This window comes from Coregonus clupeaformis, chromosome 17 (assembly GCF_020615455.1).
Source record: "Coregonus clupeaformis isolate EN_2021a chromosome 17, ASM2061545v1, whole genome shotgun sequence".
NCBI lineage: Eukaryota > Metazoa > Chordata > Actinopteri > Salmoniformes > Salmonidae > Coregonus > Coregonus clupeaformis.
In genome coordinates, this window is record NC_059208.1 from 72993216 (window position 1) to 73015272 (window position 22057).

At 43.5% G+C, this 22057-nt stretch overlaps 1 protein-coding gene across 23 annotated transcripts in view; it reads left to right on the forward strand.

Moving 5' to 3' along the window:
* The window catches only part of LOC121532940 (receptor-type tyrosine-protein phosphatase S), a 225496-nt gene that overhangs the window by 123098 nt on the left and 80341 nt on the right, over positions 1-22057 (forward strand). For 12 of the 23 annotated variants that reach the window (XM_045226526.1, XM_045226525.1, XM_045226528.1 and 9 more), the window contains exons 5-9: positions 3091-3279; positions 5317-5325; positions 9971-9988; positions 18600-18710; positions 20990-21001. In XM_045226526.1, the coding sequence (XP_045082461.1) occupies positions 3091-3279; positions 5317-5325; positions 9971-9988; positions 18600-18710; positions 20990-21001 (339 nt within the window). The remainder of the gene's footprint in view (positions 1-3090; positions 3280-5316; positions 5326-9970; positions 9989-18599; positions 18711-20989; positions 21002-22057) is intronic. The other 11 variants (XM_045226534.1, XM_045226539.1, XM_045226544.1 and 8 more) reach the window with 3 other exon arrangements.

Consider the following 22057-nt stretch of genomic DNA (forward strand, 5'->3'; position numbering starts at 1 on the left):
TGTTACGGGTCTCTTGTCCATCCCCCCTAGACATTTAAAGCCACGGGGTTCGTAACAGATAAGGTTTGTTTGAAATCTCTCCAATTAAGGATGTGTGTGGGGGTTAGTGCATTAGCCGTAGCCCTAAAACATAAACGGGCATGGCAGGACTGTGGAACTGACCCAGGCGGGGGTGTACTTGCTACCTGTGTAAAAATCTAATCGCAGCGTGACTGACGAACGCACGTGATGATGAGCGGTGAGCGTTCGGACACCCTTCTGACGAATAAAACAATGGCTTTGTAACTGACCGATCGGGTCGCAGCAGGGCTGATTTGATTTGTGCCGGAGAGTTGTCATTGCGGAGAACACCAGTCATATACAAATATAATCGATGCCAGTCCTAGGACGCCCTCAGGGATACTCTGGGTACAATCAACTCTCGTCATTGGCTGCTCTCCCTCTCTCTCTCTGTCTTTCTGTATTTTCTTCCCCCTCTCTCAGGCTGGCTGACCCTGAACTAACATTCTTTTTTTTTTAAACAGAGTTTTATTTATTCTTGCATGGCATGGCAGGTTCTTGCATGGCAGGACAGCGCTCCCTAAGCTGCAGGGGAGATTGTATCCAACACCATTCCTGGGGAAGCTAATAGCTTCCGCATGGTATTTACCAATTAGGGGGATTTTTAGGCTGCTGTCTCCGATCTGGGAGCAGTGGTTAATGATAGTGTAATTGCTCCGTGATTCCTCCACCCCAGCACTTTTTGTTGTCCGACTGCTCGTTCGTTCCTTCACCCATCCTCCGCCACTCCGAGCTCTTCTAGGCATCTCTTCACTGATCCCTGCATCACTCGCCCAATTTAATTAAACTCAAACCAATTTACTCATCATATGTTCTTGCGGCTTCATTTACTACTAGATGTGGTTAGAGGAGTTGCTCTCCCACTTCCAGGCCGTTGAGGCAAACTTAATATGATGTAAAGTGTGGATGGATGCTCAACGTCACACATCTCCGAGGGCCTCCTGGAGAAGTGGGACAGGTCTGTCCTGCCAGTATAACTGGAGGGGGTAGCGGAGTCCCACAACTCTTAACGCGTCTAACACATAGTACATTGATGTCACAGAGGGACTAGTAGAGAGAGAGTAAGGGATACTCACACAGCTCTGTCCCATCTTCAAGTGTGGGCTGAGATACAAGCTCGCTGCAGCGTTCTGCCCTCAGGGGAACCGCAGTACAAAGAGATTATACATCAGCATTCGTTAATAATCGATGGAGAGGATTCGGCATGGAGCCTAAAACAGCACAAATGCCTCTCATTCTTTTGAACCAAATACTGAAATATTTAGTCTTCTCTGCTGGTGTCAGTCCCCATGCTTGGAAGTCTGTGAGGGGGCCTACTTTAGAGGCCTCTCGCTCATGCGTTCTCTCTCTTCGGTTTCTCTCTTATCTTTGCTCTCTTTCTCTCTCACCTCACTTTTTCTCTCATTCTCTCTCTTACTTTCAGATTCTCTCTCTCTCTCTCTCTCTCTCTCTCTCTTATTCTCCCTGGATAGCTGATTACCCCTGCTTGTACCACTCTTCTCCGTGACTCAAACTGACTGGCCTTATTTCCTCAATCGAGCGGTCTCCAGGAGTCGACATGCCCGTCATGATGTCTGGCACAGTTCATGTGAGGTCATTGTCCGTACCCTGAAGATAAGAGATGACCTCTGCTGTAAGGTTGGCCCTGTCTTTCCTTCACAGCTAGCTCAGTAGCCTGAGGCCTCTGATGCATATTAAGCCGCAGGGGGTAGTCACAGGTTCTCAACACCCAACCGTGAGTTACAACTCAGCTCTTCTGACTAGAGGTCAGGCTAGAAGAAGCTCCAGAGCCCATGTCCAGAAGACTAGCAACAATGGGAGATTCCCCATTCTAATAACACTTAGCATTAAATGCACTGCTAGTTATGAAGCTCTAACTAGCCCCTCGTTGCTTGATAGCGCTAAATAGGTTCAGCGTGCATGACCAAGTACTAAAGTAATTGCTAAATTGCCACAGTGTACAACAACTGAATGGCTAATTAGTCTGCTAGTGCTGTATGTGTTCCCTCCCTGTTCGAAAGTGCACTTTGACTAGCATTACTAGTGTTTGTTTATGGAAAGACCAGTGGTGATAGACAAGGCACTTCTCTAATCATAGCCTTGAGTGTTGTTGTGTCCTGGAGTGTGGTTGGGGTGGGCTTGGTGGTACACAACGGGTACAAGCTGTGGTTTATATTTGTTTGAATACTTACTCACAGGTACTTGGAATTCAGGCTGGGTATTCTAATTGGTCAGCTGTGTTTGTGTGGGCTACCGCATCTCCTCAGATTGGCTCAGCCCAATATACCCATTTAGAATGAGGAAGTAGGAGGCAGATGTCTCTGGGATTACAAAACATTAGCCTGTCAGGTTTGCTTTTTCCCTCCTCGGGAGTTTGGTTCCAGTGTCTCCCATCCCCTGGTTCATAAGGCCGGGACTTCTTGGGACTCTGGGACTCAGAGGAGTGCAGTTTTGTGGGCTTATCAAATATGATCCTAATCTGCTCTATTGGTTTATCAGAGTTGATCTGTCTCTGCGCCAAGCGTAATCCCAAACTTTAGAGGTGTAGCTGTCTGCCGTTGTCTAAACCCAGTTCAGATTAGGATATTCGTGAATAAAGCGTGAATAGCCACTGTCCTTTAGGCCTGTGATAAAGCGTATTAGAGGTTACAGTTAGGTGCTGATCTGTCATTAGGTTATACAATCATGATATTTAAGGAAGTATTGGTTTTTATTTTGAAATATCCTTCATGCTATTTTCTTCCCTATGTGTAAATTGAGGTATTTGGATTAAGCTGTGTTAGAATGGGTACAGTGATCCCTCTTGTGACTCTCATGGAACACAGCCTCCATTTGAATTAGTCACATTAAAGCAGGACATTCATTCTTGTTTTACCAACTACCTAAGAGTGTTCCGGTTGATAAACGATAGCCATTTGGTACTCTTACTTAGACTGACTATGGAGTAGTAATTTTGCAGTAGCGATGTAGCTAGTCAGTTAATTTAACCAATATACATAACCATGTCTCTTTCCTTTGTCCCCTCTACAGAGGACTTGCTCCCAACAGGATTCCCCAACATAGACATGGGTCCCCAGCTGAAAGTGGTGGAGCGCACCCGGACAGCCACAATGCTTTGTGCTGCCAGCGGCAACCCTGACCCAGAAATCACCTGGTTCAAGGACTTCCTGCCCATAGACCCCAACGCAAGTAATGGGCGAATCAAACAGCTGCGCTCAGGTAAGGAAGTGATGCACTTTTCGCTGCCCTCTTACTCTACTTGACTTTCTATGTCCTGTTGCTTAGCTACACCTTCAGCTGCCCCGATTAATTTTGAAGGGTTTTGAAATGGTTAAAAAAAAGTGAGCGGACACGATTCAGTTTGTGAGCGCTATAGCTTAGCCCTGAAACGTTATGATTGATACGCGATGACTGGCAGGATGATTTTGGCTTGATAGTGTTCAATACCTCTGATCGAGGGCAGGACCCATTCAAAAATGATTCACTAGGACTCAGAAATGTGTCATAGAGAGAGAAAGAGAGGCTTGGTCTAGATTTCACCCCCACAATACTGTAAGAGGTGCTGCCATTGATTAAACCTGATTGAGAGACCCAGTAAATAAAAAGTATAATTATATACCTAATTAAATGACAGCCCAAGATTGGACCCAGGCAACAGGGGGTAGATATTGTGGGTCGATGATTTGTCACCATTAGAAAAATCCAATGCATCCCATTTGATTTGCAGCTGCTAATGTAAAAGGGTGGAAAACACTAAATAAAGAGTCTGTCGCAATCGAGTTTTTGCGCCATTTATGGTCCCTGCGAACTGCACACAAAAACACTTGATTTGTATCCACTTTTAAGCCTTGTTAGATATGACCGAAATAGAAAATTGCTTTTAGGGACCTTTGACTCTTAGAAATGTAGCAAACGACAAATACCTGTTTTCTATGACCTTTGGCCCGTAAGAAGTTGCAGCTGAAAATATACACTTCAATTTCACCACAAGAAATCCCATGGTGTCAAAAGAAAGTGTTAGCTCACTTAGATGATGTTGTACAACATTCCGAGTGCTCCATGTCTTGGTGTTAGCAGACAGGGTTTTCCCTGTGGGGGTATCAGGAGCTCGCAGAGCGCTTTGGAGTGCCGAGGTTGTGTGCAAAATGCTCTTGACTTCCCTATCTGAAGACAGCAGTCCACCGTAGGCGATTCCTATGAAGCAAGTTTTTCCTTAACTTATGTTAATGTCTAGGGTCTAGAGCTCATTTTAACACACAGTCATAGCTCTTCCTGGGCTCTAACTGTGGGAGGCATATTCATTAAGCCTCATTTTTTGATTGTACGGACAAACATGCATACATGATTAGGCTTGACATCCTCAGATGTTTGTGTGTTTGCACCTTTTTGCTCGTAAGTGAGGCTCAAAGAGTTTCAGAGAAAGGTGGGTGGGTTGGTATAAGAGTTTCTTCTGCTGAGCTGTCTGATATTGTACATATCTACCCCCTGTTTGCGTCTCTCACTTGTCTCTCTGTTTCACAATGTCTTTCCTTTTGCGCGTCTGCTTTTTGCACTCAGAGCGGATTGCCTCGCTGTATCTCTGTGTGTGTTATGTCTGTCTGTCTGTTGAAACGATGATGTGTCACTGAATATACATCATGCAGACTTCAACAACCTCCATTTGACCTTCAGCTGACCCACAACAGTTCTCACCACTAAACAATAACAATAACAAAACGGGACTTCAACCTAATAACTAATTCTCTAACCTGAAGTTGAACACTATTTAATAATTAAAGTGTCTAAAATGTAAAAATGTATTACAATTTTATAAGCACTTTTAAATACATTGGTTAATACTTTGTCCCTGATATGCATTACAGATGTTTTACCTCCTGGCATTTTACAATGAATAAGGAAGGCATTTGGCAAACTACATTTTGTCAAGTAACAACCCTAAGTAATAAAGCCAGAATAATTAAATACGATTTAATTAAATAAGAGTTTAACAGTTTAGATTTTAAATACGGCACAGTTTTACACGGAAGTAAAGAAGTGGTACATTTACTCAATGCTAACATCTTACTGCCTGAATGCCTGTGTCAATATGACGTTTTTTGTGAAAAATGTCATGTAATATTCGCCTTCTGGGGTAATAAAAACCTAAACAGTGTCATTCCAGGACTCTACGTGGTACTACTCGCGGAGTAAACCAAACCGTAAAATAATAAATAAAATTATTTCTGTTTGTTTTTCTGTTCCCCTTATAATTTCCAGAAGCCTTTGGTAAGTGTCTAAGTCCACAAGCCCCCCCCCACATTGTCCCCGAAGCAGATGGTATTTCAACTACTTTTAAAATGCATGCCCCACGTCCTCTCCTCCACCTTCTTCCTCCCCCACTTCTTCTCTTTGTCCCTTTCCTACCATCCCTTTTTTCCTTTTTCTCTTTTCCCTCCCACTAATGTGAACCGTCTTCGGCTCCCAGATTCAAGTAGAAAGGTGAAACAAGGACAGGAACCTGGGTGGGGTGTGTGTATGTGTGTTCCACACACCTCTCACCCTCTACTTAAAAACAGTACTATGTTGGCCAAGCTACTCTCACCACCTCTGTCATATGGTTCTATGTAGACAGTTCCACATGCTGTGGTGTAGAAGTTTGACTCTATTACTGAGGTGTAGGACAATGAGATGAGTGTACTAGTATAAAAATATTATGGTTACCTAAAAATCCAATGTTTTAGGGACAGACAAATATTTGTCCCACCACACACACACACACACACACACACACACACACACACACACTGAACATCTCATGGCCACACATAAGAAAGCACACAGTTGAGGGCTTCAGTGACCCTGTCCAAAAAGGCTTGGAAAGTGTAGTGGTGACCGGGGGTGAATTGGAGTTCTTTCCAGGTTTTGGAGGTGTTGCAGGAGCGTTTTGAGGCTGAACCTTCCAGCCCCCACACTGTGGCCAGCTCGACCTTCCCTCCTTAGCCAAATATTTTTTTTCAAGAAATACTTTTCCTGCTGCCCAGTACTCCCCCACTGTCTCTTAAAACTCTAACTAAAGCTTTGTAGCCCTTTTTTGTGTGTTGATTTTCTACCACATTTCTACACCTCTGTTATATTTTGGGGCAAATGAAAGGGCTTTTCAAATTCATGCCTAGTTGCCTGTGAAAGAAAAATATAAAGGCATATTCTAGCGATGTTAGCTGTGGGGCCCGACTCTGTAGAAGACGGCTTGCTGTTGTTACTGCAGACTCCAGTCCACCAGCAAGCTGAATTTATGCTGATGAGAAAAGGCCTGCACGCCCAAACCCCCTCAGCTGCGATCATTTCCAGTCGAGCAGCTAACCTCTCATCTTTAATTCCCCTTTTCAAAAGCAACGGAGCAGACATGCTTCAAACGCGCAAGGTAGAAGAAATACTTCAATATTGTTTCTCTCTTGAGGTGTGAGAGATGCGATTTGGATTCCATCTTTGTTCAGTGCAGTTCTGAGGTTGGTGCTTTTTTCTCTGCCGAGTACGCCATGCCTCTCTCTGTTTGTTTGAAGCTGAGGCATTCATTAACTTTTCGTTTTGGTGCCAGGCATCTCTGCGTCAGTGATATATGGGAACGTATCCAGGTGTGTGTACAGCACTCCTGACACTGCCGGCAGTGCCCTTGGAGACATGCATTTTTAAAAGACGAGGAAGAAAGCTGGAAAAGTTCCAGTGGTGGTTAAACTTCCTGAATAGGGGCTGTCTTTTTTTTGCCTGTGCATGATCTGGTTGCTGGTTGGCTGTTGCTGTAGCCACTTGATTTAGCTGCAGGCAGACTTGACCCAGGGGCTGGGCGTTCAGCAGCTTACTCTTACCCCCGTCCCTCACCAACATACACTACCATCCCAGTATCAGACGCTACTGTGTTTACCATGTACACCCCACATCTTAACAAGATGGCGTTATAGCCAGATAAAAAAACAGACAGTGCTGACTGCTGTGCTGGCAGAGCTGTGATATTTGCGTGCGGAGTCCCCAAGGTGAGTTCCTCCGGAGGTGTGAAGGAGGCCTGACATTTCTCTCCTGTCCCCATGGCTCCCGACCCCAGGCCCTCGCTGGCCTTGTCAGGCTGAGCAGATTAACGAGAGAGGAGTGAGGGAGAGAAAGAGGGAGAGAGAGTAATGTGGGCGGCGTAAATATTCCTAAAGAATTAGGTCTTTATTCAGTTTCTTTGATGCAACGGTTTGGCATATGACAGGTTTGGCATATGACCTGAATCTCGCCCCAAGATACTGGATGGTTCGGAGCTACAAGCGCGCTGAGGGCTTTTTTCTACACACACGCTGAAAAACGCATGTGCATACACACATCATAGATACAAATGGTGGGCAAGCACAGATGCACTAAACATCACAGCACATCATCCATGGGCAGGGATAGAACAGTAGGAGCTGGCATGATTCAGCCAGACAGATGTATAGATGTAGTGGCGACCAGGTGTTGTAACATCCAGGGTGCCAGGAGCCCAGAGGGGTCTCCATGGACACCAAAAGGTCATCCAGACATCATCCAGGGGGGGTCAAACTGTGGCACTTGGCCCAACCACCCCACCCCACCGCAGCCCACACCTCCCTCCACCTCCAACCCAGATGGGCTAGGTGTCCAGATTGGCATTGCCTCTGGACACCTAGCCATATCCACAACAATCCTTTTTTGCTCCACATGTAGGATTTTACACACACGGTTAGGGGCATTATGCAGAGTCAATGATGCCACAGCTGGCTATTGCGCAGAAGGTCATTGGCCGTTGAGGTACATTTAAGTCACTCTCGCCGATCTAGCCACTATTCACCGGAGCTTATGAGTTTATGACTTGCGTGTGTATTCTGTAATAATACAGGTGGATCTGGATCAGTGCCACGCACACAGAGGGATTTTCATCATCCGTAGTGGTCAAGCTCAACCCGAGCCCTTCGGTGTTCAATTTACATAGAGTAGCATTGGCATTGTAAATGCATAGTTAGTCTCTTGAGCACTTTTAGATTTTCCCTAATTTTCAGAGATTCACTTAGGCTCTGAGAGAAGGATAAATCCTATAGTTAGTCATTGTATTTCCCTGTTTCCTTTCTGCTCCCTTTTCTTTACTTTCAGATATGTTTACTGAAAATGATAATGACATTGTAGGTTTTAAAGTTTATTTCAGACCAAATCGCTTTGAATTCCACAACTCCTCATTTTCTACACACCCATTTATTAAATCTTCTTCCCTATCCCCTATTTTTTACTCAGGATCCACAGTTGACAACCCTTGCTTTACAAACATGCTTTATTAACCTTAACCTTACCAAACCTAACCTTAACCAAACCTAACCCTCACCTAACCAAACCTTAACTAGTAACTTCTTACTCCTAACAAAAATTCTGACTTCACCGGAGAACAAATAAACCCACAAGCTTCCTGCTACCCTTAAACTCTAACTCTAACAACTTAACATACCCAAACCCTGTTCCCCTTTCTGTGTTGTTGGATATCTCTTATATGAGCATTTTAAAAGGATGAAATGTTTTGCCTGATTTTCGAGGAACCTGTAAGTGATATATTTCTGAGTCTGTAACATCCATGGAGAATCGAAAACCAGGCAAAACATCCAACACTCTAACCTCCCCACTGCTGGAAGAACAAAGGAGCACTCTGTACCCAGAGCAGGAACAGTAGCCCTAAAACAGAAGCCATTATAAATCACGTCTGCGGTTCCAACATTGCGGTGGCTTCGTTACAGTATAGCCTCGCCTCACACTTAGCTTCTCTGTAGTGACCAGCTATGAAAGACAGAGGGTAGTTTTTGTGTCTGTGATTCTAGCTCCCCGTAGTCACACTGGCACACTGGCCATGGCTGTAGTGTCAGCCACAACAGGCTGCATTAACCTTTGACCCCTGCGCTGTGTGCCGCGGGCCTGTGCGCTAAATAGGGCACCCCCACTGGGCTGGTGCCGCCCTGGTGGCACTCTCAGGGGGTAGCCCAGGTCAGAGCACTGTCAGTCTGCTGTTCTGACTCATCCAGAGAGGGAGGGAGAAGTGTGAGAGAGAAATACAGGAGAACGAGGGAGCAAGAGTGGCACAAAAAAGAGGAAGAACATTGAAGAGAAAGGGAAGGCGAAAGTGCGAGAGGAAAAGGAGTGAGGCTGAGCGAAAACGAGAGCAAGATTGTACGAGTAAAAAGAGAAATGACGGCAGAGACTAAAAATAATAGTAAGAGAGTAAGAAAGAAAGACTGGAGGAGTTAGGTTGGCTCTCTCCTCCCACTAAAGTCCCTGTTCCAGGGGGACCTACTGTACGTTAGGTAGCAGTTCAGAACCCCAGGAGAGCCACACAACCCTCCCAATTAGGTGCCATCCGCATGCCCATTACAGTTCCTATCCTCTGCCCAGCCTCTCTTCTACAGTCCAGTTAGTCTGGTAGTAGTACCAGAGCTGTCAACCGTTTGGCTTCCCACCCCAAGGTCACTTGACTGGGAAAAGGCTTTACGTGATCTTAACAGGCATGTCGACTTAGGACCAATCCTATTTCAACTCGCCTTATCAGTGGGCATAGTGGCAATGATAAAACACACACGCCAAGACCCCAAGCCTCTCTCTGAAGTCAGGCACTGTATTGTGTTCCCCCCTTAGTATGGCTGAGAAGAAGAGAGGGAGAGGAGGAGATAAGGGACGAGAGTGTGCCCGCCCTACTAACTTCCTGTTCCTTTGTGAGACCAGCAGTGGGAGGTCTTTCCAGTCCTAATGAATTTGAAAGTTCCCTTGATAAGAAACTCTTAAACACTTTGATAATTACGGCCAATTAGTAAGGAACTGGTCGATTCACCAAACAAATAACTCATGGCTCCTACTAATGTTAATCTTGAACTAAACTGTTGTCTTCTTCGTTTTGTATCTCTTCTTCCAGAGGGTACCCCCATCCGAGGTAAGACTTTAACTAACAACAAAACTGAACCTTAACCTCTAATCTAACCAGACTTAACCACCCCTATTCAAATGAAGTGACTAAACTGAGTGAACTCCTTCTCCAAAGAAATCAAGCCTTTTTCTATTTCCAGCTAACATTCATATTTTGTCCACTGTGTCTTTGTCTATGTGTGTATGTGTCTGTGTTTTCCCCTTTTTGTGTTTAATTCCATCCTTGTCATGTTTAATGTGTGTGTGTGTGTGTGTGTGTGTGTGTGTGTGTGTGTGTGTGTGTGTGTGTGTGTGTGTGTCTGTGTGTGTTCTGTGTTTGTTAACCCCTTCAATGTGAGAATTAACGAGCAATTTCAATCTGAAATAGGAATGGGTGTTTGGAGGAGGAAGATTGGGGTTGGGGTGTTATTAGGGGTGGTTTGTTTGCTTTTGCCGCTGATATTTCAAATGTTTGGAGATGGCAGGGTGGGCTTCAGGAAGTATTTGTTGATCTCACCAGGCTAATGAATGCTGGGTAAACGGTACACCCTCCGTCAGCCCTGATATCCTCTCCCTTTGCAGTGGCGGCAGGGGCAATGACCACATTACGTATGTTAATGTTCCGCCCCGCTGCCGCCTCCTTATGTGTCCTGGCAGGAGACGCTCCCGTAATGTCGGAGTAACTCACATAAATTATGTTTGATTTCCATCCCCTGCTGCTGCAGTGTGGCGCGGCTTAGGAACATGAAGTGGAGTACGGGAATAGGCGATGGGAGTCTCTAAAATGGCTGTGGCCACTGAATGAAACAGCAGACGAGACGCATCGCCCAAACCAAATTATAGGCTATAAGGGAGAGAATTTGACGGTTGAATGGAACACAGGAAATTATATAAAAATGATTGCTACCATGGCTGTGTTGACTGATATGGAAGGTCAAAGTTCACATTATTCCTATACCCTCTCCCCATTCTTGATCATCCAGCTGGGCCACACTTGACACAATTTCTCCCAAAGGTTGATCTTTGTACTGTGTTATTATAAAGGAGTCTTAACTGTGTTTGAAATAAAATGGCTTCCTTTACAGGAGTAAGCAGGTAGGTAAACATCAAATTTCTCTGTCAGTGTTTCACCTCATATTTTGGGGGATTGGTCCAATAGTGGCAGGCAGGGATGGGTGGTTAGGATGTTATTATGACCAACAAGTTCATATTTTTGTTTGAGGAGTGATATTAGTATTCATCAGTTAAAGATCTTCACCTATCTTTTTATTACCATCCATGAGAGAGCCCATAGACAATAACTACACCACGATCCCCAGTACATGAAGGAGAAATCCTCGAACCAAGCAAGCAGAGCCTTGCCCGTAAACCAGCGAACAACCATATTTATAATGTCTGGCATAAAAAGGTCCCCATAAAAAGCGAGCGTGGTGAACAAAAGCAAGCGTGACTTATGAACTTTTCATTTGCATAATGTGATTAGCGATCCACAACAAACATTTCCCTCACTACTGGAGCTCCACCGCAACCAGTCCCAGAGAGCTGAACTGGGTTGGAGATGGCAGAGGGATAGAGGGGGTGGGTGTCTGTCCCCCTATGCCAGGTGATTTATAGGGATACAGGTGGTTTGTGGATGCATCAAAGCAAAAGGGGTGGTGGGAACTAGGCAGAACCAAAGGGAGTGGCAAGGGGGGGAAGGGAGGTTGACTGTACCACCGGTTTTGAGGTATATGAAGTGGGTATCTCTGGATGTTAGCTCTACAGACACTAGTGTCCCTGTAAGCCACAACAGATGCTGTGATACATAGCGGTCATTTGTTTCATGTTATGTACCTCCATGTGCGTTGAAAGGGTTAGCAAGTGAACAACGCCTTGAAACTGTGACAAAACTACTGTTAGCACTACTGCCATGCAATAGTGCCCTAGCTGGCCTGAAAGAAAGCAGTGGACTCCCTACCTGCGGTTCATTACAGGTTTTATGAGCGTGTTACAAGCCGCCAGATGGATGGTGACAACAATGGCATCAGGTCTCGGGGCCCTCTGCTGGTGCGCTCACATCTAATGACCTTGGGGTGGCGATTGAGCGTGGTTCGCGTGACAGTGAGAGAGGGGATAACAGACTTGGACAGGGCTGTCACATTTCCCCGCTCCTGTTTTCTCAAACAAACTGCTCTGTCTCTCTCTCTCTCCAGCACCCTTTGATTTGGGAAAGTACAGTTGTCACTGTACTTAGGACAGTTGTGAACATGTTTTTTCCTTAAAGTGTTAATTGCTTGTTTAGTATTGAAAGGTGTGGCTTTAAACAAATGCAGTGAGGATTATGTGAGAAAAGTAGATGAGAGAGAAAGGAGTTGAAAAGAGGAAAAGGAAGAGGTGGAGAGTACCAGTGCGGAGTGAGAAGGAGAGATGAAAAATACAGATTCTCTCTCCTGCTCCATCACCAGGCCTGGACAAGTTCTGGGTGTTAAACCACAGCCAGCCATCTTGTTGATCTCCTAAACAAATCAATCATGGCCTGCCAGCTTCCACTAATTGAATTACACAAATGGGACTGGGGTGTACACATGGCCAAGCCTGCGCATGGCGGCAATGGGGTGGGCAGTCTGTGGCCGCGGAATTAATAATCTGTCAGTGCCAGCCCCCTCCCATCCCTTACCCTGCCCCTCTCTTTCTCTTCCCCCTCTCTCTCTCTCCTTCGTCATCGCCACCCACTCCTAATAGCTTGGCGTGTATTTGTGTGGAGCACGCCTTGGCAGGCCTCTCATTACCACACCTGCCTTCCTATACACTCTCTGCATCAGAACAATCTACATATGCTGTTAACCAGGGGAGCTAGAGCCATCATGGCTGACTTTGGCTGCCTAAGACACAGCCATCGTGGGGTGAGGTGGTTGTCTGAAGGGAGTTGAGAGAGGGGAATTGAGAGAGGACTGTCTTGAAAGGGATGTCCTTGTGGATGAGCCTGGCTATTTGGGGTTATTTGGGAATAGGAGCCTCCCTCTTTTCTCTCTAGCCCCAAGGGCACTGTATTAGTATCGATACCACATAGTTGTGGATAGGCCTGGAGCATCTCATTACCTCTAGTTTTGACTAGCTGGCTCGTTGTGAACTAGCTGGATCATTTATAATTAGTCCAGCAGTGACAGACTATTCACTATTCACTGACTAATCAGCCATAAACATGGCCCATTAGATGTGTGGTATGGCAAGCACGTCCTTTTCCCTAATGAGATCAAACAAAATAGACGTGCACCCGGAAGTCTTTATTATTGTCGTTATTGCTGTGCTTGTGATACGACTTCACAGCTGGAGAGGGTTCGTGGCGTGCCGCAAGTCCTGCGGAGAGAGAACTTTATTGACATGTTTCGTGGGGCATTGTGCTAGCGTCGCTGTAAATTGCTGTTTATCTTAAAGACATACGTCAGGTCTCTATCTGTAAGCCCCCATTGTGTGGCCGTGTGGAGCTTTGTGCACATTGCCACTTGCTGGTGCAAGATAATTTTTAGCTTTTATTATTTTCTTTCTTATTTTTTTTGTGTCTTAAAAAACAGCAAGTAACGCCAATGGCCATGCACGCTCTGGCAAGCTACAGGCTGCCAGGGTGCTGCCAGGGTACTAGGAGTGCAATTATGCAAAATACATGGGAAATAGTCATACAAAAATGAAAGAAAAGGGGGAAGGAGAGAGGGGGAGAGTTGGTGGAGAGGATTTCGAGAAGGCGGTGGGGTGGTAGCAAGAGAAGGAACATCAAAGACATTTTGTTTGGATTCCAGCATGTTAAAAGAGCTTTAGGGCCTGTTGTCTTTAAAGACGGTACCCTCAGTTGGCCAGGGACTGCTTGGTCAAAAATACAGAATTAGCTATGTATTAGATGAAGGAAGGGGGGAGGCATAGAGAGAGAGAGCCTTGAGCACAGTGAATTAATTAATGCAAATTGTTTGAACAGAAATTATAGCCATTGTATACAACAATGACATTCTTTGACACAGGCAGACACAATTCGAGCAGACATACACAACAGAAAGGAATAATAAATAAAGGATATGAAATATCTAGTAACAATGCAATGGGAAACCATTAATTACTTTTCCAGCTCTGTTCCAGGAAGCGATTTGACGATAAAAAGACTGACAGATTCAGGGAGAAAGCGACTTGAAATAGAATAAAGTAGTGATTTTGCCTGCTCTTCCCAGCTTAAGAACTCTCTGTACTCCTCAGATCTATTTTGAAATAATGGCTGAAATTAATAATGGCGCTTAGAAAGGAGTCTTACCTAAAATAGTGAAGCACAGATAAAACACAAACACTCACTCAATGTCGCGCCTTGTTTGAAAAGCTCAATCCACGGGAGCCTCTCGTTGGTTTTAATTAGTGTATAATTAATTTGGCTCGGCTGTTTGTGTAGTCATCTTGAGATTCTCTCACTTTGAATCAGTGAGGTTTTACACAAACAATCAATAATCAGGTTTTCATCCAACCTTTTTATGCGAGTAAAGTACATGTCAGATAAAAATTGTCACGACATGCCTGATGGAAAGAGCAAATTTGTCGGTAAACATTCCAAATGTCGACAAAATAAAATACGTTACACAAGGTGGGATCTTTTTGTGTCTGTAAAATTAATTATGGGAAAAATGGCATTGTAAACGCTTTTATGCGCAAATATTTATATAAACTTGGGAGTCACGCGATGCCATGTTTTGTAATCCTCCCACTACAACTTGAGAAGCATGCAGTTTATTAGGCTACAGATGAAATAAGTTATGATGAACTTCACAGGGTGGGGAAAGTGCAAGGTGATGAGCTTGATGCTCCTTTCCAATAAATATTGAGGGTCTTGTTCTGGTGACATGATGATCGAAGTTTGGCTGCAGTTTGACAAATAAGATTAATGTAGCTCTTTTGTCCATAATAATCTCATAATGTAGGCTATACCTGCACTGTATATGCAAGCTGTTAGCTAGAGCGCACTTGCCAATACCAGAGTGAGCACATTCGCTATATAATGCAACATTTTTGTGACAAAACCATCAGTAGAGTTGAAAATGGGATGGAGACCCATGTAACTTTTTTTTTATTCGGTACATTGCAATTTAACTGCAAAAGTTATTTGTATGTGCACTATGTCATCACGCACAAGTAAATTTGATGGAAACACATCTCTGGTGGGAAAATTAGCATATTTATTATTTGAGAATATTCACATGAAAATCTGTCGCCTATTGGATGGAAACCTAGGTGCCGACATCAATGTTATTGATTGTTTGTGTCTGCTAGGAAAAGGTTAAGAATAAATGTTTCAGTTGGCATCTGTAGGTATTAGGTAGAAACTGCTTTTAGTTCTATTCATTTTGGTACAGGAACTCAAATAAATATAGAAACAGATAAATAATAGCCAGTGTCAAGGTGTTAAAGCACTCCCATGGCCAGAGGGGCCAACCAAAGATCAATGGTCACAGGAAGGGAGAGAAGGGCTTGCTCTCTTTGTAAACACCCCGGCTCTTTGGTTTATTTATTCCCAGTACTTTATGGAAGCATTAAAATTTCTGTCCCTGGCCTTCAATCAGCTTAAAGATTTCGGAATGCAGAGCCACTACTGACAGACGTTTCTGGAACTGTCTCTGCCCAGAGTCAGACTTCACATGGTTCTTATTCACCGGCCTCCCTGCCGTCCAACTGAGGAGGCCTCTGAGTATGCTCCAGCCCACCTGCCGCGACACTGGCACTCGCTGTGCCAACCGCACATCAAACAGATCCAAATCAGGTCCCCCACACACACCAAAAACCTTAGTTCTTGCAGGTAGACGGTTTCAGTTTGCCGTACGTGTACAACATGCCAGATAGGACTCCCCATTGGGGACGGGATGATCTGATCTGAGGTATTCAAGGGAAAGAGAGAAAATAAGATAAATAAAAAAGCGACAAAATAAGATAATTCAAAATGGGTCGAGTTTCATAGTCTATTTTTGTAAACTCTTAGCTAGAGATCATACATGGACATTTAGGCAGGCTGTCAGAGTAGAGGTAGGAACATAATACAGTGCATTTGGAAAGTATTCAGACCCCTTGACTTTTTCCACATTTTGTTACATTACAGCCTAATTCTAAAATGGATTAAATAGTTGTTTTCCCTCATCAATCTACACACAATACCCCATAATGACAAAGCAAAAACAGGTTTTTAGAAATGTTGGCTAATTTATAAAAAATGAAAAACTGAGATATCACATTTACATAAGTATTCAGACCCTTTACTTAGTACTTTGTTGAAGCACCTTTGGCAGCGATTACAGCCTCGAATCTTCTTGGGTATGACGCTAGTTTGGCACACCTGTATTTGGGGAGTTTATCCCATACTTCTCTGCAGATCCTCACAAGCTCTATCAGGTTGGATGGGGAGCATCGCTGCACAGCTATTTTCAGGTCTCTCCAGAGATGTTCGATCGGGTTCAAGTCCGGGCTCTGGCTGGGCCACTCAAGGACATTCAGAGACAGGTTTTCATCAAGGAAATCTCTGTACTTTGCTCCGTTTATCTTTCCCTTGATCCTGACTAGTCTCCCAGTCCCTGCCGCTGAAAAACATCCCCACAGCATGATGCTGCCACCACTATGCTTCACCGTAGGGATTGTGCCAGGTTTCCTCCAGACGTGACGCTTTGCATTCAGGCCAAAGAATCTTGTTTCTCATGGTCTGAGAGTCGTTCAGGTGCCTTTTGGCAAACTCCAAGCGGGCTGTCATGTGCCTTTTACTGAGGAGTGGCTTCCGTCTGGCCACTATACCATAAAGGCCTGATTGGTGGGGTGCTACAGAGATGGTTGTCCTTCTGGAAGGTTCTCCCGTCTCCACAGAGGAACTCTGGAGCTCTGTCAGAGTGACCATCGGGTTCATGGTCACCTCCCGGATCAAGGCCCTTCTCCCCAGATTGCTCAGTTTGGCCGGGCGGCCAGCTCTAGGAAGAGTCTTGGTGGTTCCAAACTTCGTCCATTTAAGAATGATGGAGGCCACTGTGTTCTTGGGGACCTTCAATGCTGCATAAATGTTTTGGTACCCTTCCCCAGATCTGTACCTTCCTTAGACCTCATGGCTTGGTTTTTGCTCTGACATGCACTGTCAACTGTGGGACCTTATATTGACAGGTGTGTGCCTTTCCAAATCATGTCCAATTAATTGAATTTACCACAGGTGGACTCCAATCAAGTTGTAGAAACATCTCAAGGTTGATTAATGGAAACAGGATGCACCTGAGCTCAATTTCGAGTCTCATAGCAAAGTGTCTGAGTATTTATGTAAATAAGGTATTGTTTTCGCTTTGTCATTATGTGGTATGTGTAGATTGATGAGGAAAACATTTTTTTCAATCCATTTTAGAATAAGGCTGTAACGTAACAAATTAGGAAAAAGTGAAGGGGTCTGAATACTTTCCGAATGCACTGTATATGGTTCATTATAAACTTGGTGGTTCGAGCCCTGAATGCTGATTGGCTGACAGCCATGGTATATCAGACAGTATACCACGGGTATGACAAAACATGTATTTTTCTGCTCTAATTACTTTGGTAACCAGTTTATAATAGCAATAAGGCACCTCAGGGGTTTTTGGTATATGGCCAATATACCAGGGCTAAGCTCTGTATCCAGGCACTCCGCATTGCCTAAGAACAGCCCTTAGCCGTGGTATATTGTCGAGATACCACACCGCCTCGGGACTTATTGCTTAATTATAGGGACCTATTTAGACCTGAGTGTTAGGGGGACCTTAACATGTTAGCTTTCTGCAGTGGTATATCTGAATTACGTATTTTTCGAAGTGGTGGTGAATCTGACAAAGGAGCACAGGCACAGTGGCGTATTGATGTGCCTTGGTTAAACGCTAACGAGTGGCGGTGCTGTTTGTCAGGGAGGCAGGGACGGCAATCTGTCAGCAGGCCGAGCCAGACCGAAGTCCTAATGATATCATCAGGAGCAGCCATCATCGAGCGTTAACGAGGAATGATCTGACACCCATTGTTTCACCTCCCGTCTTCGATCTACTTCATTCTCCACACTGTTTACTTTGTTAGCTAGTGCTGGTATTACTCGTCTGAAACCCATATTGAGACTTGCATATGGAGTCGTCCCCCCCCCCCCCCCACCCCCCACACACACTCACACACTCACAAACTCACTCACTCACTCACACACACACACACACACACACACACACACACACACACACACACACACACACACACACACTCCCTCAGTGAGTGCTATGTGAAGGGTGATCTGTCCATCCCCATTCAATCGTAACCTCTCAGCGCCTACATCTTGTCTATCATGCCACTGGCACTCATGGGTGTTTGAGTAGAAAAACATGTACAAGAATCCTTTCCATACACATTTAACAGCTAATTTAGTTTGACTTATTCAGTTCACCAATTTAATTATTTCATTTTTCGTGGGTTAGCGAGGCTAGTGGAAGGCAGTATGCATTAGTGTTAAGGAGAGAACCATTTTCAACGAAACGGTCTTGAGAAATTTATGGGGGATACTTTTCATTAAAAAGGTTTTTGACTCTCCATTATGGAATTAGTAATAATTTTCTCTCTCTCTTTCTCTCTATCTCTCTCTTTGTCTTTGTCGGGTGTTGTCTTCCCAGGTGCCCTGCAGATTGAGAACAGCGAGGAGACGGACCAGGGGAAGTACGAGTGCGTGGCGTCTAACGTGGAAGGCGTGCGCTACTCATCCCCTGCTAACCTATATGTGCGAGGTAGGGTGCAACAAGGCGCCGGAGGCCAGAACACCTTCTACTCCTTTGACGGAAATGACTGCCAGAGGGCAGCTCAGTCTAAATGCACTAGGAAGTAAAATTTTAAGTAATCGTGACCAAGGGGAACAATACAATTCCTTAACTTCGAATAGGGCACTATTGTGTATCATACAGTATTTGCAAGAAAAATCATATTTATTTAGATAATCCTTGTGGCATTGATACCAGTATTGTTCCTCATAAATGTTAATTTAACTTGCAGTGCTGGTGGAGAGTGTTGAACTGTATTCCACCAACTAACCTTCCTCCCTGTTATAATGCTACATTCAAATTGGTGTCTTTTAGTCTTAATATGCTCCCTTTCTAAAAGCCCCACCTACCCTAAAGAAGTAGATATACAAAATGTATGCTTTTATGATGACAAAGTATGTGGTCAGTAATTATTCAAGTAAGTGAGAGATAGTTGTAGTAGGCTTTTAAATCTGTTTACTGTAAAATGCCCATGTCATTCTCTAAGTTAATGGTCTTAAAGTGAGTGTCCAAGGAATGTTTCTGATTCGATTTTAAGGCACAGGAATATGACGGTAAGTCTGATTTTGATTGGGTGGCAAAGCCTAGTGCAAACCAATCAAAATTTTGAACCCCAGTCTTCCTTTCAGATTGGGAAAAAAGGTTTGAACTGCTGTACAATGAACAAAGGCAATGCCTACAGCATCACTATAGTAGAAACAAGTAGAAACAATGTACTTGTTCTGTACTTGTTCTTCTTTCATCCATTGCTAGTATTCCAACATTACTATTTTGGGGTTTTGTCTTAAAATATGTAATATGGTGCTATATTCTGAAATCGTGAAGATATGAAGAACAATCAGTCTGAGTAAACATTACTCTTATTTTCTTACAAAACAGGCAATGAAGACACAAGTTACTCCCTACCACTAATGCTAAACGTTAATGAATCCCTTGTGAGACAGCTTTAATAAATTGAGGCAGATGCATTTTTAGGCATGTATTATTTAGTTTGTGCATATTAAAAAAGATGCCTCACATATCTGCTCAGTTTGTACCCGCTGTGTACCAAATAACTTTGTTCCCACTAAATAATTCACTGCTCTTACATTATAAAATGGGTCAGGGAGCTGCCTTTTCATTATTGTTGTTATTATAATGCCCTCGGAAGGAGCCGCTTACCAGGGAGTTAAAAATGCTAATGCAATAATACCTTTCCTATAGTAGAGGTCCGTCTCAAGTTCTCATACAGTCTCTGTGATGCTGTGGCACTCTGAGTCAAGCAGTTAACCACCATGCTTATGTCCTGTGTGGCAGAATAAAATACCCACAGCAAGAGCTCCACTGATGTAATAAACAAAAAACTATTGGCAACATTTTGTAATCTTAGAATCTGAATGCAAAGAGTTCTATAGTCAAAATATATACAATGTCCTCAGACCAAGCTTAGTTCCAGTAATTGGTGCAATCCCCAGAAGCAACAACACCTTTAAGGATGGTCTCTACAGAAGATCTGTATCACGTGGCACACGTTATGCCTAGATTGTGTAAATTGTCTCTTTTTGGTTTTAATTTGTCAATCAATTCTAATATTTGATGTTGACTAGTATGTTTTGTTCACAAATCAAATTGCACTTAAAATTAGCAGCTCCAGTAGGGATCAAACCTCAAATCAACATTACCCTACAGTAGTATACTGTACTTGATTATAACACTGTAGCCACAGACTATCCAAAAATCAAGCCATTGTCAAAATGTCACCTTTTGGCTTGCTCATAACCACCTGGTTGAAGTAAATATCTTAATACTGTAGCTGCTAATTTGAGCACAAACTGTGTCCTTCTATTGGTTATTTTCTTTTTTACTTCGGGTTGTTTCTTTATTTTCTCTTTATTTTGTTTCGTTCTCTAATGAAAGCAAATTCGGCCACCATGGGAGCTCTCTAGGTGGCTAAGGAGCTTGTGAATTTTGATAATGATGATACGCTTGATTTGACTCCAGTGGCGGCCCATTTTTCCTAACAGACGACAGTGTGGCCACTGGGGTGAATCTGATTGTTTTGGGTTAAAGCTTATTTAAGGGCCAGGCAAGTTTCTTAAAGACAGATGTCACTGATAGCAGAGACAGAGAGCCGAGGAAAAACAAAAAAATAGAAATGTAGCTGCAGCTAAACGCCTTGAGGTGGCCTTTTTTACTCTCTCTGTGTTTCCCCTATTTTTCTCTTCTCCTCATGTCATTGTGTTCTGCATCAACCCCTTTACATCCCTCAGAGCTTCGAGAAGGTTGGTGTGTTTTTTCTTTTTTACTTTTTTTACCCACATAAAAAAACATGTTGAACATTTTTACTATATTTATCTATTACAAAGCTCGATTCATTACTAATTTGATGAAATCCTAAACAATTTGTATCAAAACTGCTAAATACTTATGAAGGACAATTTTCTTTATTCTTTATTCAAAAGAAGAAATGATTAAAGGAAACCCGCTTAGTTCGGGTTTTGTTTCCTTAATTTTAAGTTTGCATTGTGGGGCCTTTTCTCGTTTGCATCCTTTGGTATTGCTTCTGCTCTGAAAGCTTTCTTGCACTTGTTGTCATGGAAACCCAGCACTTGGAAATAACAGGGCCTGATGCATGATGGGAGAATGTAACTACGCTTGCATGCCTGAACAGAATTCCTTTGGGCGTTTTCTTTTCTTTCTGCATTATTTCCTGTGTTTTTTGTCAATTTGTTTCTCTCTACTTCTTCTGTTACCCACCCACTGTTTACCTAATTGAGACCTTAGTTGGCTTCTTCTTTTAGTTAGTCCTTTTGTGTTGTGGTGTTTGTGTCGTGTTTGTTCCTTTGTTTTGTTCTGTTTTTGAACTTTCCTTTCCTTAAAAAGTATGTGTTATTTGTGGTTCTTTTGTTTGTGGTCGTTAGTTTTTTCTTCAGTAAAGCTGCTGCTTCTTGAGTCCCTACATGAATGTTAATGTTAGATAAAATAATATGTGTGTATACAGCCAGTGTTCCTGTCATCGTGTTTATAGCAATCCATTACAAAACATCTAACCTGATTGGGCTAGATTGGGTTAAGTGGAGATTTTGCATTTTATAGTATCATGAAGATCAATATCAATATAATGACACCTGCACGGGTGCAGAGGTGTTTTTTATTTTCCAATGGCGGCAATCAGACACGATTGGTTAGTTGCCTGACTGTCATTGTCCTTCAGCAGTCGGCAGACTCAATCAAACTCAGCTTTATTATTAATTCAGTCGCCTTTTCGACATTGCATGTCTGAATTAATTTTCAGTTTGATGCAAGGTGGGTAATGAAGGTTCTCAAATTGGACAAAA